The following is a 17,795-nucleotide window of genomic DNA, read 5'->3' as shown; positions in this document are numbered from 1 at the left end:
GGCCATTCAGCCATTTGGTCTCTTTCATGGTAAATTTTATTAAATACACAATTTTTTAAAAGAAAGGAGGATGACTGTGATTATAACTGAAGTTTGCAATATGGAAGAAGGCTAGAAAAGAAGGAGGGATAATATTTAAAAGTAAATAATATCCAATATGTCAAAGAAAAATTACAAGGAACCTAGACAGGAAATATGCAAAATATAAGTTAATTAATGCATAGATCTGGTGAAAAGCGTCTGAGGGCTCAAATGCACCCAAAGTCCTCATTTCACAGGTGAGGCACTGAAGTTCAGGCAGAGAGGCATGGGGAGCAGAGAGTCATATGCTTGATTTTACTTTGGCAAACATCTCTCTAGCACTGCTATGCACTGCTATGAATCACACCCTGTGCCAGATACAGCAATAGTATAAGAAAGTTAACCAAATAATAAATCAATCTCTTTCAATGATAAATTGGGAAATGAGATAAAAAATAAATATCACGTTCTTGATTTAACAAAGGGTAAATATTCTTATAAACCTATTTGAACGGCATTTCTGTAATACAAAATATAATCATATTTTTAATTTCCCATTATGCTACCCAAAATCCCATGCAAGGAATCCTACATTACTATCAAATCCAGCTGCAGGAGATGCAGGTGTAAAGTCATTATCTTTCCGTTCAAATGGCTACACTACCTTTTATAAGAAAAGCAGATGTATAGAATCCTGTTGATCAAGAAAGTAAGAGGCAGAGTGACTGCTCTGGGTGGCCTGATCCTGATGAAGCTAGGATCAGTACCTGGTTTTCCTGGCACCTAGTCCAAAACCCTTTCTCCTACCACCTGCTGCCTCCTGAGGAAGCTAAACTGAGAAAAGTGATCACAAGCTGCTGTTAAAAAGAACCTCTATCATTCAAGCTCTTGAAAGAGAACTCTGAATGAAGGACAGAATCGTTCAATTCCATCACTTACTTTTTCTGGCACGGCTCAGCCAGGAAATATTTAAAATTGAGCTTCTCTCCATAATTATTTGGATTGGTGGGTGGTTTGTTCCACAGTATTCCTAGTTTAAAATATATAAAACCTTTCACCAAATAAACAAATATTCCTTTCCCCCAGACTCTCCAGTCACCACCTTGGCAGATGGGAAGCTCGGGAAAGGAGACTCCTCTCTGATTCCACCCAGGAAGGCCAAACATTTCTTGGCTTTGATTCCTTCTCAGAACACGAATTGAAAACCTCAAGAGACACCCAAACTTCATTCCACGGATTTGGAAAGAATTTCTGGAGATTGAGTTGTATTTTAAGTTTCTGTTCTTTTAAAAAAGGGAGGAAAGTAGAGAGGAGAAGAATGGGCGGGAAGGCGATGGAAGGAGAGTGGAGAGGTGAGGAGAGAAAAAGAAAGAGAAGTGGAGGAAAGGGGGGAAAAGAAGGCAAAAATAATCAAAGAGTTGAACTATGAAATCTCTCCTACAAAAACATGTGATAATACTATCTTCACTTACATTAACATATTTCTATCCCCCACACATGTAAGGAAGGCTAAAGTGGTTAGGTTCCTAGCCAGCTAGTTGATCTTGCAGCCCAATGAAGTTTTGATGATATCTGTATGATATGACATTAAAGTTATCATCGAAGAAGGAATCCTCCCTTCCTATTCTCCACAATTCGTTTCCAGTGTAGGTTTTTGGAGCCTCTGTTAACCCATGTGGTTATTTTCATTACATTATTTATAAGATCTTACCTGATTCCATTCTTTTTTATTACATGTCCATAAATTCGAATTTCCTCTTGGTTCGAAAAGAACAAGCTAATCGAGCGATAACAAGAATACACTGAACCGAAGCATTTAGGGCTATTATGAACCTTAAAGGGAGAAAAATAAAAGAAAGCATAGGAACTAATAATAACAATCATAGATATAAGGTTCAATAATTCATTGAAGTTACTAAAACCACAATGTATGTTTACACTTCGATCACATCATTAGTCACTACATTTAGTATCTGTTTGATTTGCCAGTGGAAAATGTAGATCTAAAGGGAAAATCCTTTCATCCTAAAATGTTGAAAAGAATTGAGAGGAAACAGATATTTGGTTCAGAAGTTGGGTGATACAAGTGATTTCATAAAACACAAATAGTTTAGCTTATACTATATGAATATTTACGTGTAGGATGTTAACATTCTAAAATGATTTGGTATTTCTTGGAAATAAAGAATACTGTAGGGCATAGCAAAGAAGCATATGTATAATTTGCACATCCATATTGTTCACATGTTAGAGAATCCTGAAATAAAGCTTCAAATGGAGCACTGCACAAAGCAATATTTGGAGACTGCAAAAGTGACTTTTCACTAAAAATAAAATTGCCCAGACACTTTGGTCTCAGAGAGAGAGATTATTTCTCAATAGCTGATGAAGAAAATTAATGTAGTAGTAAAAAGAAAAAAGAAAGCAAGAATAAAAGGGAAAGAGAGGAAAAGAAGAAGCAAAGAAGAAAAGGAGAGAAGTGAGAAAATGCATGTAGATTCTCATAACCTAGACTAAAATTAATTTCAGATGGATTAAAAAGCTAAATATAAATAATAAAATCATAAAATAACTGAAATAATATAGATGACTTTTTAGATGGGAAAGGATTTTCTAAGCATAAAAGTGATGGGAGAAATAGTCAATGACAATATAAAATTTTAATATTGTAAGAATTTGTGATATTAAATATCAAAAATTTAATCTACAAATATTTACAGATCACTTATTATTTACCCAGCATTATTCTAGATTCTGGGGATATAGCTGTTAGCAAAGCAAACAAAAATCCATGCCTTCATGGAGTTTGCATTCTATTATAGGAAGAATTTTAAATGAAAAATATTTATTATGTAAGATGATGACAGCAGCCAAGGAGATATATTAAGCAGAGAAAGAACACAGAGAATGTGTGTTAAAAATTAGAAGGAGTACAGATTTTTAGGTTGAGAGATTGAGTGGCCAAGGAAGGCCTCACCAAGGTGGCATTTTAATAGAGATGAAGAAGGGAGAAAACAAGCCACATAGATATCTGGGAAAAGACCATTCCAGGCAAAGGGAATCACAGGTGGGAAGCCAGAGGTGGGAGCATACCAAAATGTCCACAGCAACCAGAGCTCTGAGCATATTAAACAAACTAACTCCAGAGAAAAGACATGCAGTTACTAATATATGGGGTTTATCTAATGAAAGCAAAGGCTCCCTGCACAACTTCTTGCTAGAAAAACAAGCCCCATCCAAATACTTAGAGGTTCCTCAGTTTTAAGAATCTAACTCTCGAATATAAACAAACATTCAGGGATCATTAGTCATTTGATGAAAGTCTGCGATATGAAAGAGAGCAATGAAACAAACAAAAGACAGGTAATCAAAGGAAACACTTCAGGAGAGTGAAGAAACTTCCAAAAATTCATAAATAATATCTTCAAAGAGAAAGATGAGTATATGGTGTTCATGAAGCAAGAATGAAATGTTGTTGAAACAGAATTTAAAGAATAAAAACAAATTATTGGACAGTGAAAATGCAGCAGTAGAAAATCATAACTGGGATATTAGCAGATAAATATCCAACCATTGAAATGAAATTTCCCAAAATGTAGAACAAAACAACAAAAATGGCAATAGGCAAGAATCAACAAGAAAATTAAGGGATCAATTATTCAGTGCAGAGATTGTAATATCTGATTAACAGAACTTTCAAGGAGAGGAAGAGAGGAAGTTAAGAAAGAACATATTATTCTAGAACTGAAAGACTTGTAAATCTTGAAAGGATCCATCAAGTGCCCAGCATAATAAATGAAAAGTTAAAATATATAATCATAATAAAATAAATAAATAAACGAACAAAAACATGAAGTATCATAATTCTTAGCATAAAAAGGGGGAAAAGGAGTATGGCAAAGGATCAGACATTAGAATGGATTGGACATCAATATTCTAAGAGAAAGTTTTCTCCAAATTATAACCAAGGTTTCAAAATTTTTCCTCCCATATACTCTTTTCAAGAATATATATTCCTTTTCCAGGAAGCAGTGTGAAAATGTAGTCAATGAAAATAAGGGGCTAAATCACAAAAGAGGAAATGAATCCCTGCTAAACCACCACTTCAAATAAACCCTATCTTCAGAATCAAACAGCTTTGTGGAACATATCTCTCAGATATGAATGAAACTTCAAGGATCACAAGACATTTGATAGGACCCAAGAAACAGGAAAATCAATACAGGAGAGAGACAAATAAAATCCCCAGGGGAACAGTAGAAATATGTACTAAATATGTACTGTTTAATAGTTCTCAAAAGCAACCAGTCCTGGTTGGACCTGGAGAAACGAAAAGAGACAGACAAGTATGTCTCCTTGGTGAGAGAGAAAGAAACTGATGGATTGTTTAATGCTTCTGACCAATTTCAGAAGAGTTTTAGGGAGATAGAGAGTTTGAAGGAAAAAAAGTGATGAAGTACAAAAAATGAAACTAACAAAAAAATTGGCCAACTCAATAAGAATGTACAAGAAGATAAACAAAATCATAATAATCAACTGGGCTCATCCAGCTCTAAACAATATTTGCATCGTGACAATATGAAAACCACATATCGATTTAACCAAAAATGGTGTTATAATTCAATTTACTGGAGAAGGGGAGGAAAGGGTGTGTGTAATAGTATGTGAGTATGTCAGCGAGTGTGAGTGTGTGTGTGTGTATTAGGGGCAGGAAAGTGATGAAACTGAGATGATGCCTCAATTTCCATTGTAGGAAGTGAAGAAATAATGCCTAACTTTGAAAAATAAATAACATCATACTTTGATATATGAAGACAAAAGACAAAAGAAGCAGCTAAATGAATTGACGTATATATCGTGGGAGTCACACTTTAGCCCAGCAGGGCGTGGGGAGCAAAGAGAGGCAGCAGCTATTTTTGGCTTCATGTGTCTTGCTGAAACCATTGAAACAATATTCATGTCTTATTTTCATAGAAGTCAAATTGAAATTTTTTAAAACAGAAGAAAAGAATTCAGAGTATAAAATTATACATGCAAAAAAGATGTTTATCAATACATCTTTTAAATACTGAAAATATGAAAAAACAATCTAAATTTCTGAAGGAGGGAATAATTAAATATTGGGTATATCAGGAGTTGGAAAAAGTATGGCCAATAAATTTGTGTTTTCCAAGGATATGTGATATGGAGAAATGTTCCTGACATAAATTTAAGTGAAGACGTAGGACAGTAAAATTATACATAGTATAATTTCAATTTTATAAATATGTATAAAGGTCAGAGAAAAAACATTTGGAAGGAAATACATGAACTCATTAACAATGATAACTCTTGACTGATAATTCTAATATTATTTTTATACCTCTCTGAATTTTCCAAATTTTCCAAAAAAGAAGTATACTACTTTTATAATCAGGGGAAAGATGACATTTAAAATAAATGGTTGTGTTGATGTGCAGCCAAATTTTACCAGACAGAACATGGCCAAATAGAAACAATATCTATTAATCCTGGAAACATAGTTCAGCATTGTGTCTTATTATCAAAGGATAGATTATCTAGCTGACATTTTAATCCTCAAAAGGGTTAGACACTGCACAAGAACATTTCAATGAGGAAGTCCAAGGGTGGTAGGGTGATAAAGCTAGTAAGATTGTGAGGGAGTAAAGGACAACGAGATGACTAAGAACCTGTAAGCACTGAAGATGCATTCCATCCATTTCCCTATCTGTCCCTAGACAGACCTCTAGTTTTGCTTCCTTATGTCCCATAAGTTAACTTTCAATACACAGCATTTCTTTTCAGGGTCACAAGGATTTGCTGTTCTTAAAAACCTAGAGGACCTGCTTTTAATATTTGCATCACTTAGGAGAAGAAGAGAACTTAGGCAATTTCAATAAAAGTTAGAAGGGAAAAAGGAAACAAAAAACTGAAACAAATGATGGTCACAGCGAGTTTAGCTTTGGAAAAGCACAGCACAGCAGTTTACTGGTTGATCTTGAGATGGTCTAAAAATTGAGGTACAGTGAAAGTCCCTAAGACTATTATTTAAACTAGGGTATCTACGCAGCCTGCATTTTGAGATACCTCCAGAGCATTCTTTTGAATCAAGACTTCTACAACTAAGTACTAATACTACAAGCTCAATCCTATCATATCAATTTATCTAGCAATTAGTTGCTTTTGCTCCATATTTTACAGGCTGTACATATGTAGTTCATGAACCCCATCCCATGAATGTCAGCCTCCTGTTCATATGCAAGGGAGCCATTTTTTAAAAATTAAACCATGTGGGCATCACAGTGGGAATGTCAAGGAGAAAAGCAAGTATGAATAATATGGTTGCTGCCTGAATCCACCTTTGCTTCAAAAATGTTGAATAAAACTTGAATAACAGGACGATCAACTGGGATGATATTACAACATTCATGATATAGACATTGTTGTATTGTCTTTAAATCCCTGCCATATGGATCAAAACCCAACCTCCCACAGCCCTGTTCTCCTTGGAACTATACTCAATCTAGCCACAGAAATAGTCCAGTCCATTCCCCAGTCAGGGTCCTAGATATCCACCGTATTATTATATATTATCATCATTTGTCCAATACTTTCAAAATATGCAATTTTCCAGAATTCATTTTTTAAGTTAATGTCGCCCTTGGATCACCTACCCATACAGTGTACCGAGGCTCCAAATTACCACAGTCCTTTGCAAAAATGTAAGAACAGTTTCCTGGGAAGTAATAGTAGATGCCATCAAATGTTTCAAAGTGGTACTGCCCCCAGGTTTTGCATATCCCATCTCTGCTTTTGCCCATGTTTGGGACTGAAAAGAAATAGGGGAATATTTAGCAGAATAAAATAAATCATATATCCTACTGGCAAACTTCAGGCATGGTAGGTGGTTCCAATTTTCCTTAAAATACATATTTTTTTCTTGGATGCTCTTTATCATAGAAAGACATAACATAAAATCACCAAATGCTTCAAAACTATCAAATGCACCTAAACAAAAAACAAGGCCTGCAATTTGTTGTAAAGAGGAGATCTACGTTAGCAACTTCCTTAATTTTTGTGTCCAAAGAAAGACTCTGAAAGAAAAGAAGAGTAGAGGAAAAAATACACAGTTAAAGAAAGTGGTAGAGATACTATTGCGTGCCCTAAAAATGAGTACAGGCAGTATTAGAGTGTTTCAGCCTCCAAATTTTTTTCAAAATATCTTATTACGGCATCTACAGAGAAAAACAACCACTGAAAAACAGCCATGCATATGACTGTCTTGTAAACTACTAAATCACCAGTGCCTCACCAGGGATCTAGTAGTGCTCAATTAACACTCATTAAACAAATGAACAAATGAATATTTATTAATCATTATGCCAGGTCATATCCTAGAAACTGTGGATTGAAAAAAATTTTTTAAAGCCCTGTCCTTGAGGAGCAGTCAATACAATTTCTGTGTATCCATAGAATAACCAGTTAATTCAAAGCAAAAGGAATGTACGGCTGTAAATAACAGATCTAATTTATAAAGCAAAAGAAAAATGAATGAGAATCCGGTTTAATAAGCTAGTTCTATCTAAACTGGAAAAAGTAGTTGAAGAAACAGAAAAGCAGAGAACTGTGAGAAGGAAAGGTAAGTATATCTATTCTCTTTTACATTATTTCTATGTTATCTCAGATAACTGAGAATGAATTGTGGGTACCTCTAGTTAATATGCAATACGACTGTCTCAATTTTCAGTGGATGAATACTGCTTTAGCAAATTATGTCTTAATGTTCTCCTTGATATCTCATAAGTCTCTCATAATTATCCCTGAAACTTACCAATCTGGCACCTTGTACCAAGTGCCTGAAATATTTGACAGTCACATGTACCAGTCTTAGAACAAAAAGCTCCGTTAAGGCAATCATAAGGACAAGAACCTGCAGGACAAAAAAAAATTTTTTTAATAAATTATCTTCTGGCAAGCATCAGTTTTAATAAACATAATTTATCAAGATTTAGCTTGGACTAACTGCAACTACTGCTAACTCAAACAAAACTCTGGATCTTTTGCCTTGATGAGCTAAAGAATTAAACCCGGCAGGTCTCTAATTCTTTGCATTATGTATGTTGTGAAGCAAAAAAGATAGGCTTTCAAATCTCAGAGTACTCTCAGTGCAAAGGTCAGCCTCCTTCAAGCAATTAAAAGGTCAAGTTCCCATGTAAGGAATCCCTGTCCCAGATGATGAGAACCAGAAATAAACAAGCTACAGATGATTCCCTTGATGGTTTTGGCACTGGCTGCACATCTGACCATCTCCTTCTTCAGGAGTGAGTGCTTTATTACAGATTTAGCTCAAGGGATCAGGCGAAGTATAAAAACTCAGAAGGAAAGTCCCACTTTTGCAAAGAATGATTAAACATCTCATTTGAGGTATGTGTATTAGTTCTCAGGGTCAGTTACAAATGATGCAGTCTTTTAGACTCATATTTAATTTTGATGAGGCAGAACCCAAAGTCACTGCTGGCCATAATCAAAAATATTCTTTTATTCATGTAAAGAAAAATCATCCTAAAGGACTATGCTTAAAAAAAAAAAGGAAGCAAATAATTGTGACTCTAATTTTGCCATCATTCCCTGTGTGAGTTTAAAAATGCAAATAATCACAATGAAAAATGTTTCTCTATTAAACAAGGAGGCAACTTGCAAAACTCAAGCAGAGAGGATTTAAGGAACATGTTGGGAGAACTAGAAAACATCTCTGACTCACCAGAGAGTATTACTGAAGAAGTTGGGCCTCTCTAGAATATTGCAAAGTCACAGAAGACACTTATCCAAATGGATTAAATTTAACACAGTTCTACCAAAGACCAGAACTGTAAAACCCTGTAATTCCTTTCCACCTTAAAATCCATTGTTCTAAAATATTTCTTTACATTTAAAAAATGTACAGATCTCTGAACGTATCATGACTGAAGAAAAATTAGCTGTTTTAACTTTGATCATAAATAGAGGTCTAAATGCATGTTTTTCATAAACTTGAATATAGGTTTTTTCCTAAGGGATACATTTACCTTTAGGTTTTAATTTAGATCACAATCTTGAATTGTTCCAATGAATAAATATCTAGTATACTTAGATAAACAATATACCTTCATATATTTATTAACTGCCCTGATTATTCCCCTGAAAACAAATATCAAACCAAAGAATGATGGGGATCATTGTTATGTTAAGCATAGTGCTAAGCATTTCCATTTCCTAATTACCACTTTTATTAAATGTCAAACTACTATCAGTATTCCACTTAATGAAAACGCAAAATTATTATATAAAAATAAGGATGCCAGAGAATCAAGGAGCAAGCAATTCATTCTGAAAAACATTCTGATATTCAATGATACTTTCCCTGTCCATGTACTTATCAGCTTTTCTTAAGTGCTCTGCCCTTATTAATTTTAAAAATAATTCAGGTTTCTATCCCAATAGAACTTAAATTGTCCTTAAGTGTTATAACCCACCCTGGCTAAGTTCCTCCATGCTTCCTATGGAAACAATAAAGAGCTGAATCAGTATATCCTCTAGAAGATCTTTTGAGAAAGCAAATACAAAGACATAGATGTAGCACTGACCTTTTATTTTGCTCTCACCCCAATAAATAGCATCATGGAAAAAATATCTTGGAGAAGTTGCTTGAAACTTTGGAAGAAAAAAATAAGAATTCAAAATAGTTAAATTATTCAATTCAAGGCAACATGCAAATTAGAAAATATGGAAAGTATTTCCAAATATAGAATTTAGCCTAAATGCTGACTTTGTTCCTCTGAGTTTTTGCCTCACCAATCTTGGTGAGGCAGAAAGGGCTCCTTTGGGACTGTGGTTAAAAGATCCAATTTCAAGCCTTAGTTTTGCCTCTTAAATGACTTTAACAAATTTGTTTTACTCTGACTTCAGTTCCCGCCTTCTTCTCCACGTCCCCTGGTGAAAGAAGTCTGGTTGGAGTCTAACCTATGGATTAACTGAATTCTTTGACCTCAGAAATAGAGGTTTTCTGACATTTTCAAATGCAGATGGGTCTGAAGAAAATACAAGGGGCTGATGGACAGACAGACCAGTGGCATGTCACCTGCCTGCAGGCACATCTGCAGAGACACCATCTCCAGAGCACCTGCTGCTGCAGTGTCAGTGTATCACCCTCAGACTCCAAAGAGTTAATGCTTTAAAGTTTATCGAGCACTTAAATATATCTTTATAACAAGCCCATGGCAGTTCAGAGCAGTGGAACTCTGGAACCAAACAGACTGGATCACAGTCCTGGACCTGCCATTACTCACTCATAAGCAAGTTTTCTTACCCCTTAGTGCCTCCATTCACCGACTGGGAAAAGTGGGACACTAATGGCATCTATTTCATTGTGTAGCAATGTCAATAAAATAAAACAATGTAGGTAAAGTACTTGGCAGAGTTCCTTACACATAGAAAATCAGCAATAAATTTTTAGCAACCAGATGAAACACTGAGATTTTTAAAGGTCAAAATGGTTTCATAGTAAGTAATTGTGAATTATTAAAACTAATAAACTATGGATTATTATTCCAACTCATTGCCACTTTTGTGTAAGGTCTGGGCCAACATCCTCTCCAACAGTATTTTTGAGGTTCACCAGAAGAAAATACACACTCAAAATTTGCCACATCATTGTCAAATCACATAGCAGATGAGGTTAGGAAAACTGGAGAAAGACAAAGGATAAGAAGGAAGGGGGTGGAGAATGTAACTTCAGGTTCAAAGTCCTTTCTGAACAGATTTCATCTCCTACATGTGAAATTTTATTTTGACATTTCCCAGCTAAGTACTTTTTCTTTTAACAGGCAAAGCTGCCCCACACCAGATAAATGAGCTTCTTGTACTCTTCAATCATTTGAAAATTCTTTTCTAAGTTCTCTGCTCCATACCAGGGCTTCAAGTTCATTGTTTCCTGATCTAGCTGCTCTCAAGGCAGGTTTCATCTAGGCTGTTCAATCTTCCCCTTTCCCCTGTATTCAAACTAGGTAAGATTCTCAACATTCTGTGACCTTGATTCCCCTAAGACAGCTATTCTATTCTTTCTTTGGCCATATTGTTTCTCGCTGCCTAAATGTAACAGAGTCACCGTTACTTTTGGATATTAAAATCTCCAATGTTGACTCCAAAATGATTTATGTCAACCCTGTAAGGGGAACCAAACAATCAATTATCTATGGTGTTCACCAGAAGGGTTTAGTGACCCCAACTCTGCCTCACACAAATATATGACCTTAAACAGATTCTTTTTACCTTGCTCAGCCTGAGTTTCCCAACCTATAAAATAAGATGATAACAGTACCTGCCTCACAGAATTGTAAAGACTAAATGAAATGAGATAAGTATAGTATCAAGAACAATGCCTGGCATATAACAAGGGTCCTAAACATGCTTCCTGTATTACTAGGCAAAAACTGAATACATTGAACAACACTAGAACAAGACAAAAATACATCATTTGTATTTTGCTCTATAGCACCTCACCCAGCTCAGGCCATATAATCTCCATGGAGATTAGAAAGACTAACATAGCACACAGGCTTATGTTAGAGACCTCTCTTTCTAAGTCCCACAGCAACCCATCAATCGTAATACAACATGTCACTGAACTAAAACCCAATACAAAGCTTTCCCTTCATAATGTATCTGATTCAGAACTGCATCTCTCAATTATAATGAGAGTTTTTATTTTAATATCACATAAATAACAGCAAATAATTAATGGTATCTTCGATTCGATGGACAGGTTGCACAGAAATTGTCTTTGCATGCCCACCTCTACTACTACCTTGAGTTTCTAGATTAAAGCACTGCTATTCATGCTATATCTCCAGCACAGTCTCTGTCTGGTATGTGTCAGCACATGTGAACTGAACTGAAAAAAAAAAAAAAAGGCATTGTTCAAATGGGAAGTATCTGCCTCCCAATGCTGTCTGGAACCATAAGTGAAGCAGACACTTCAGGCCCCTTTCACATCACCCACTCCACCCTCATCCTACCCCCTCTAGGCATACCTCAAAGTTCTGGATTCCCATGCAGGTTGAGAATCTTCAACTTCAAACACCAAATTCTCTCTGTCTTTGCCTGGTGTCTCAGAGCCCAAGCAGGAGAGACCACAGTAACTTCCAGGCTATTTAAGGTCTCCGGAGTGCGTGGATAAATTACTCCAGCTTCCCAGTCCCTTGCAGAAATGGTCTAAGACGTGCTCTACGTGGTTTCTCAGGATGTTCCTAAGACCATTATTTATGTGATATTAAAATAAAAACTATCCTTTTTATAATTGAAAGGTGCAACTAATTATTTGCCATTATTTATGTGATATTAAAATAAAAACTCTCCTTATTATAACTGAAAGATGCAGTTCTGAATCAGATACATTATAAAGGGAAAGAGCATGAAGTACCTATGGCAATCTGTACAGGTTTTTCTCCTTTCCTTAACTCACTTTCCTCTCTTCTTTACTTGCACTTTTCAGGATCCTTACCCAAATAAATAACTCATTCCTAAGTCTATTTCTTAGGACCTGCTTTCAGGAGAAGAATGTCTGAATATGAAATATAATACAAATGCATAAGCGGCATAAATCCCAGGCAGTGGCGGCATAGATCCGCCTAATTGATAGGGCAGCTCATTCTTCCTCCCTACATGGGAAATCAACGTGGCACACAGATACGCCATTTAAAGAAGTCTGTGGCTACTCTTTCCTTGCTCATTGTTCATCGCATTACCTACATATTTCTTACTCCTTACTTCCACAGATATCTATTCATCCAGTGCTCCATTTTCCTAGAGCAGAGAGTGAATCTGTGGGCAAGAATGACTGGTCTTATAATAGATGAAATTCCCATCCCAAACAGTGCAGTTCATCATGACTATGACCTCATGGTCCTTCTTTTGCATTTCTTCTTTAAAACTTGTGCAGACTTTAAATTATCTTGAGGTACACTCTCTATCGACATGAAATAGAAATGCAAACATCCTCTTCACTATCTCCAAAAGGGAAATGAAGACAAGGTGAGAATGTTACTTATTAACAGAAAGGATGGAACCAATATAGCTCCTTTAGGGTAAATTATACCAATTCTAAAAACATCGCAATAATACAATCATCCATAGGTCACTTTGTGTGACAGCTTTAGGGACGATTTTACAGGTACCTCAATCTAGTGGGTTCAACCAGAATGCAATTTTTCTAAAAATCAAACTTTCTACTGAGTCATACTAATGTTCTTCTGTAATTAATATGCTCTTTTGACTAAACTGTACTTCAGATTTCTTAGAGAAAAATCATTTCAACTACTTCACATTACACATAAGTGTGTGAGTATACAAAACACTTAAACAATAAATTACTCCAATTCCATAGACAACACCTTGCCCTTTCTAGTATAGTCTCCACTCTTGGTAAGAAAAAATTTTTCTGTCTTCTAAACTCACAACAGCATATCAAATCTCCTAATTCTCTTCAATTAATACCATAAAATACACAAATTTGGGCATCTATCCGAAAATGCTGCTTGATATGGCTTGCAACTCAGCATTTGGGAGAGACCTACTTGAACATTTAAGCTGTTTGCTACATAAATGCTCAAATCCTATTATTTCCCAAAGAAATGCCTTTAAGATTCTCTATTTAGTTATTCATTAAGGTTCTCTATTTTACTACCCACGTTTTACAATATTTTTTTAAAACCCACCCATTTATATATGCAAACCATAGTTTGAAGATATTGCTAACATGCTATCCAGCATAAAGGAACCCAGATATAAAGGAGCCCTCAAATTCAGTGCACTACACCCACTCCCCACCACACACGTGTGTGCACACAGGTGCACACACCCACACATACACGCGCACACACACACACGCAGAGACTACCTCTCCAGAGGCAACCTGTAGCTTAAATATAGCAAACAGTATAAAAGCTGTCTATCAGGATATCAGGACACCTCTAATGCCCTGTTGCAATATTAAACTCACATCATTTACAATCTTCTCTGTCCCTATTTGCTTATATTTGTTTTGCTTGCAATGTCCTATCTGATAGGTGTGCTTAATGTTATAGCCAATTCATATTTGTGACAAGTAGAGATTAAATCTCCATAAATAATGTGAACATATCAATAGGTAAAGAGGCATTTCACTTCCAAAAAAGTTAACGGACCTGTGGGTGAATTTAAGGATCACAGAAAAAGCAGTAGAGAAGTTACTTGCCTCTTCCTCCTCCTTCCTATCTTGTTTTTAGCATTTTATTTCCCTCCACAAAGGTCTCATTGTTGAAGTGACAGCAGAGTTCCACAGCAGAATGGATTATTTCTCTGCCTTCTCTTTCTGTCTGAGGCACAACCTACCTGTGCTGCTAAAAGAGCTCTTTTTGGTCGATTTTCATTAAACCCCTTTCTGCAAGAAAACAAAAAGAACTTGTATAGTCAAAGGCCCCTAGGCAACCTGAACAAGCCTTTCCCAAGAGAGAGCTGGTGTTTTCCTCCTGATTTCCATCACTTTATCAAAGAGGTCTTTCTTGGTTTAGCGTTTAAAGGGCTCCCCTCCCCCTTCTGGGGGGTTTAGATTTGGGGGGTGGCGTGGTCTCATTTTACAAAATTCGGGAATGTTCCCAAATTTCTCCAGTCTGTGATGCAAACTGAATTTTAGGAAGGAACTTTGGAATAGGGAAATAAATATAAATAGTGTAACATTGTAGCACCAACACTTATTTTCTCTACTTGACTTTATAAAACTGGGGAGGAGGTAAGCATTGGCCAAAATTACACTCCCTTTTTTCAAACATACTGCTTTCTCTCCCTTTCCATGCCATAAAGGAAAGATTAAAACTAATGTGAGAGGATACTTCAAATCGTGATATGTCAAAATCAAAGGTGAATAGAATTCTGCTTTTCATTAAGCAAATCAGTTTAAAATGATTTTAAAATGATTTTTTTCATTTTAAAATGATTTTCATTATTTGCCGCTAGAACATTTTATTCTTTTTTTGTATTAAAATGCTTTATTCCCTACTAAATATGCAGAACATTACAATAAATAACTTTATATTAATGTCAGCAATACGAAAGGGGAAATTACTAAATACAAATTCTTTATAAACCTTTAAAGTAAAAATAATATCTTCTTAGGACCTACAGTTATTGCATGCCACCAAGAACTCCTTGTAGTTAAAATGAAAAGAAAGAATTCTGATTCACAAATAACAGAATTAATTCTCAATACTTTTTTAATCCTTGTGACTATTTTTTGTAAAGTATTCCATTCATTGTTTTTCAAAAATATAAACTTAGAGATAATTATCAGCTGAACTTTGCTCATTCTCAGTAACTTTATGTTTTAGAGGACATAAAGAACAAGAAATACTCACTTTGATGTTCCTTTCAAGATGGATGAAGTGCAAATATATCCTGTCAGAGTGCAAAAAAAAATAATAAAAAAGTATGTGTGTATATCTATATATGTATGTGTATATATATATATATATATATATATATATATATATATAATTAAAAATATTACCCAAATATCTCAGCCACATGTTTGGGTTATTTAATAGATCATTTTAACCTAAATTCTAAAAGTTAGACTGAGTTTTGCTTTAGTTATTTTGCATTTTCTAGAGGATTTTGATCAGCAAATTCCCTGTAAGACATTGGCATGACTGATAATCCAAGGAGAATGGGCAGCACACACAGATTTACACAGAGACTTGATACACTGGAATGAGCACTGGATTTGGAGTCAGAGATCTGAGTTTTAGTTCTGATCCTACCCCTTAGGAGATGCCATCCTTAAGCAAGTTGACAAATACAAAATGATGGGGTAGGACAAGCTCTCTATACACTCTGTGATACCTTTCTCCTGGCTGTTTCAGTCATTCCTAGGATTGGAAAATAGTTTCTATGGAGTCTCTACTCTTTTATATTTCAATTATTTCTCTCATTTCCCTAATAGGGTCCATTTTCAATTATTAAAAATTAACAACTGAATGTAAATAAATGCTTTCCCCATAAAAACATTTTATAAAAATTAATTTAAGAAAAACATTACTATGAAAAAAAAGTTGAAAGTCAATCCTTAGCCTCAAATGTTATAATCATTTCTAAAACATCTTTTTATCATTCCTTAGGTTGATGGTATGAAGAAAATTTAAGTGTTCAATTCCTCTTTGCTTTAAAATTTCAAATGTTTAAATTATATACCAACAGCAATTATTTTAAATCATCTTTTAGAAGAGAAATTTAGAATCAGAACTTGTCCCAGAAAGTTGTATATCATAAAAAAAGCATAATTCTGGCTAGCTTTAAAAAATATATATTAAAAAAACCAAAAGCTAAAAGTTTTAAATTACCAACATGATTAAGAATTTTCAAGAGGATGAACTGATGTCATTTAGAATATATCCATTTAAGTAGCTTAAATGTGCTTTACAGTGTACAGGTAAAATGTTTATTGTAAATTACAACAGAGACTGAAATGCAATAAATTATGGTAAAATTTAATGTAAATTCTTACCTTGTAATGAAAACAGCAATATATGAAGCAAGAATATACCCCAAGGTATCATTAAATTGAGTTTTCTCGCAATGTTCATTTCAGTGTAGACTTTCTTCTTGAAATGTAACCAAATTGTTGGGGTTTACTATGAGGGCATCTTAGAAGTATGCGTATTTGTAAAGTATTCAAATTCTTATAAAAGTAGCTATGTAATAAAGTAGTTCAAAAAGGAATTCTAGGCTTTCCAACTACATACAGCATCTGAACCTTTAGAACTTGCAGGCAGCACTTTTGTGTCTCTCATTAGTAATGCATGGCAGCTTCTTACCTGAGCCCGTATTGGTTACACGCCAGCCCAACCTGCCCATCATATTCCTTTTTTAAGCCTATATTTGCCTTTTGTAACTTCTAAACACGGGTATCAAAAATAAATGCTATTGCCATCTCCCTATGGATAAGACAGCTGTTCTTTTAATTATTGATCTAGTCTTTGTGTTTTAGAATTTTATTCATAAAACAATCACTGTCCTTTGAAAAACGGTGCAGTCAAAATCCTATCAACCTTTCCTAGAATACCTAAATTATCTCATACATTTTTCCTTAAGAAATAAAAAGTAAAATTATGTGCATACATTTTCAACTCGAGTCCCATTAAAGTGTAGTTTAAGTTGTGTTTAGGTCAAAACAGACTCTTGGAAAACCAAAGCATAGAAGAGGTTCATTTAACAAAAGTAATGTTAATGGGGAACAGCAACAAAAGGTTACTGCTCAAAAGGCAAGCTTTGAGGAAGAAAGGGAGGGTCTAGGAATAGAGGGGGGCGAGCAAGGAAGTGTGAGCTGCAGGAGTTGCTTGGGGCAGGACCATGTGGTTAATTGTGCAATTTAGGCAGGGTATCTTCACAGCAGCTGGGCTACCTAGAGAAGAAAAGTTTGTTGGTTATCAACATAGCCTGTTCTTTTCTGCAGGAGCGGAGGTCTTCGTAGCAGTTTGAAGGGCTATTGGGATGTCAGCCTGAATCAAGTGCTCTCTGTTTCTTCTTTGTAATTCCTTGGATAAAAGGGAAGCTCAAACATATCAAGTTAATTAGTGAAACTATTAACTATTCCATTTTCACAGCTGGTGTGACCATTTGCCCACAGATCTTTCAACTAACACAAAATGATGTAATTTTCATATTTGATTTTAAAAATAAAATAAAATAACTCTCCTACCTTGCAA

General features: G+C 35.1%; 1 protein-coding gene across 4 annotated transcripts in view; it reads right to left on the bottom strand.

Moving 5' to 3' along the window:
* The window catches only part of OTOGL (otogelin like), a 156,547-nt gene extending 139,859 nt beyond the window's left edge, over positions 1–16,688 (bottom strand). For all 4 annotated transcript variants that reach the window (XR_013155846.1, XM_077111518.1, XM_077111519.1 and 1 more), the window contains exons 1-7: positions 16,595–16,688; positions 15,447–15,486; positions 14,428–14,476; positions 9,645–9,711; positions 7,853–7,951; positions 6,696–6,850; positions 1,733–1,854 (exon numbers count right to left, since the gene is read on the bottom strand). Coding sequence is in view for 3 of the 4 variants with exons in the window: in XM_077111518.1 (XP_076967633.1) it covers positions 1,733–1,854; positions 6,696–6,850; positions 7,853–7,951; positions 9,645–9,711; positions 14,428–14,476; positions 15,447–15,486; positions 16,595–16,673 (611 nt within the window). In the remaining variant the exon portion in view is untranslated. The remainder of the gene's footprint in view (positions 1–1,732; positions 1,855–6,695; positions 6,851–7,852; positions 7,952–9,644; positions 9,712–14,427; positions 14,477–15,446; positions 15,487–16,594) is intronic.
* Positions 16,689–17,795: the final 1,107 nt, after the last annotated feature.

The sequence above is a fragment of the Tamandua tetradactyla genome, chromosome 7, assembly GCF_023851605.1.
Source record: "Tamandua tetradactyla isolate mTamTet1 chromosome 7, mTamTet1.pri, whole genome shotgun sequence".
Classification (NCBI taxonomy): Eukaryota; Metazoa; Chordata; class Mammalia; order Pilosa; family Myrmecophagidae; genus Tamandua; species Tamandua tetradactyla.
Note: the sequence above shows the minus strand (reverse complement) of the source record. Positions and strands in the feature narration are given on the sequence as shown.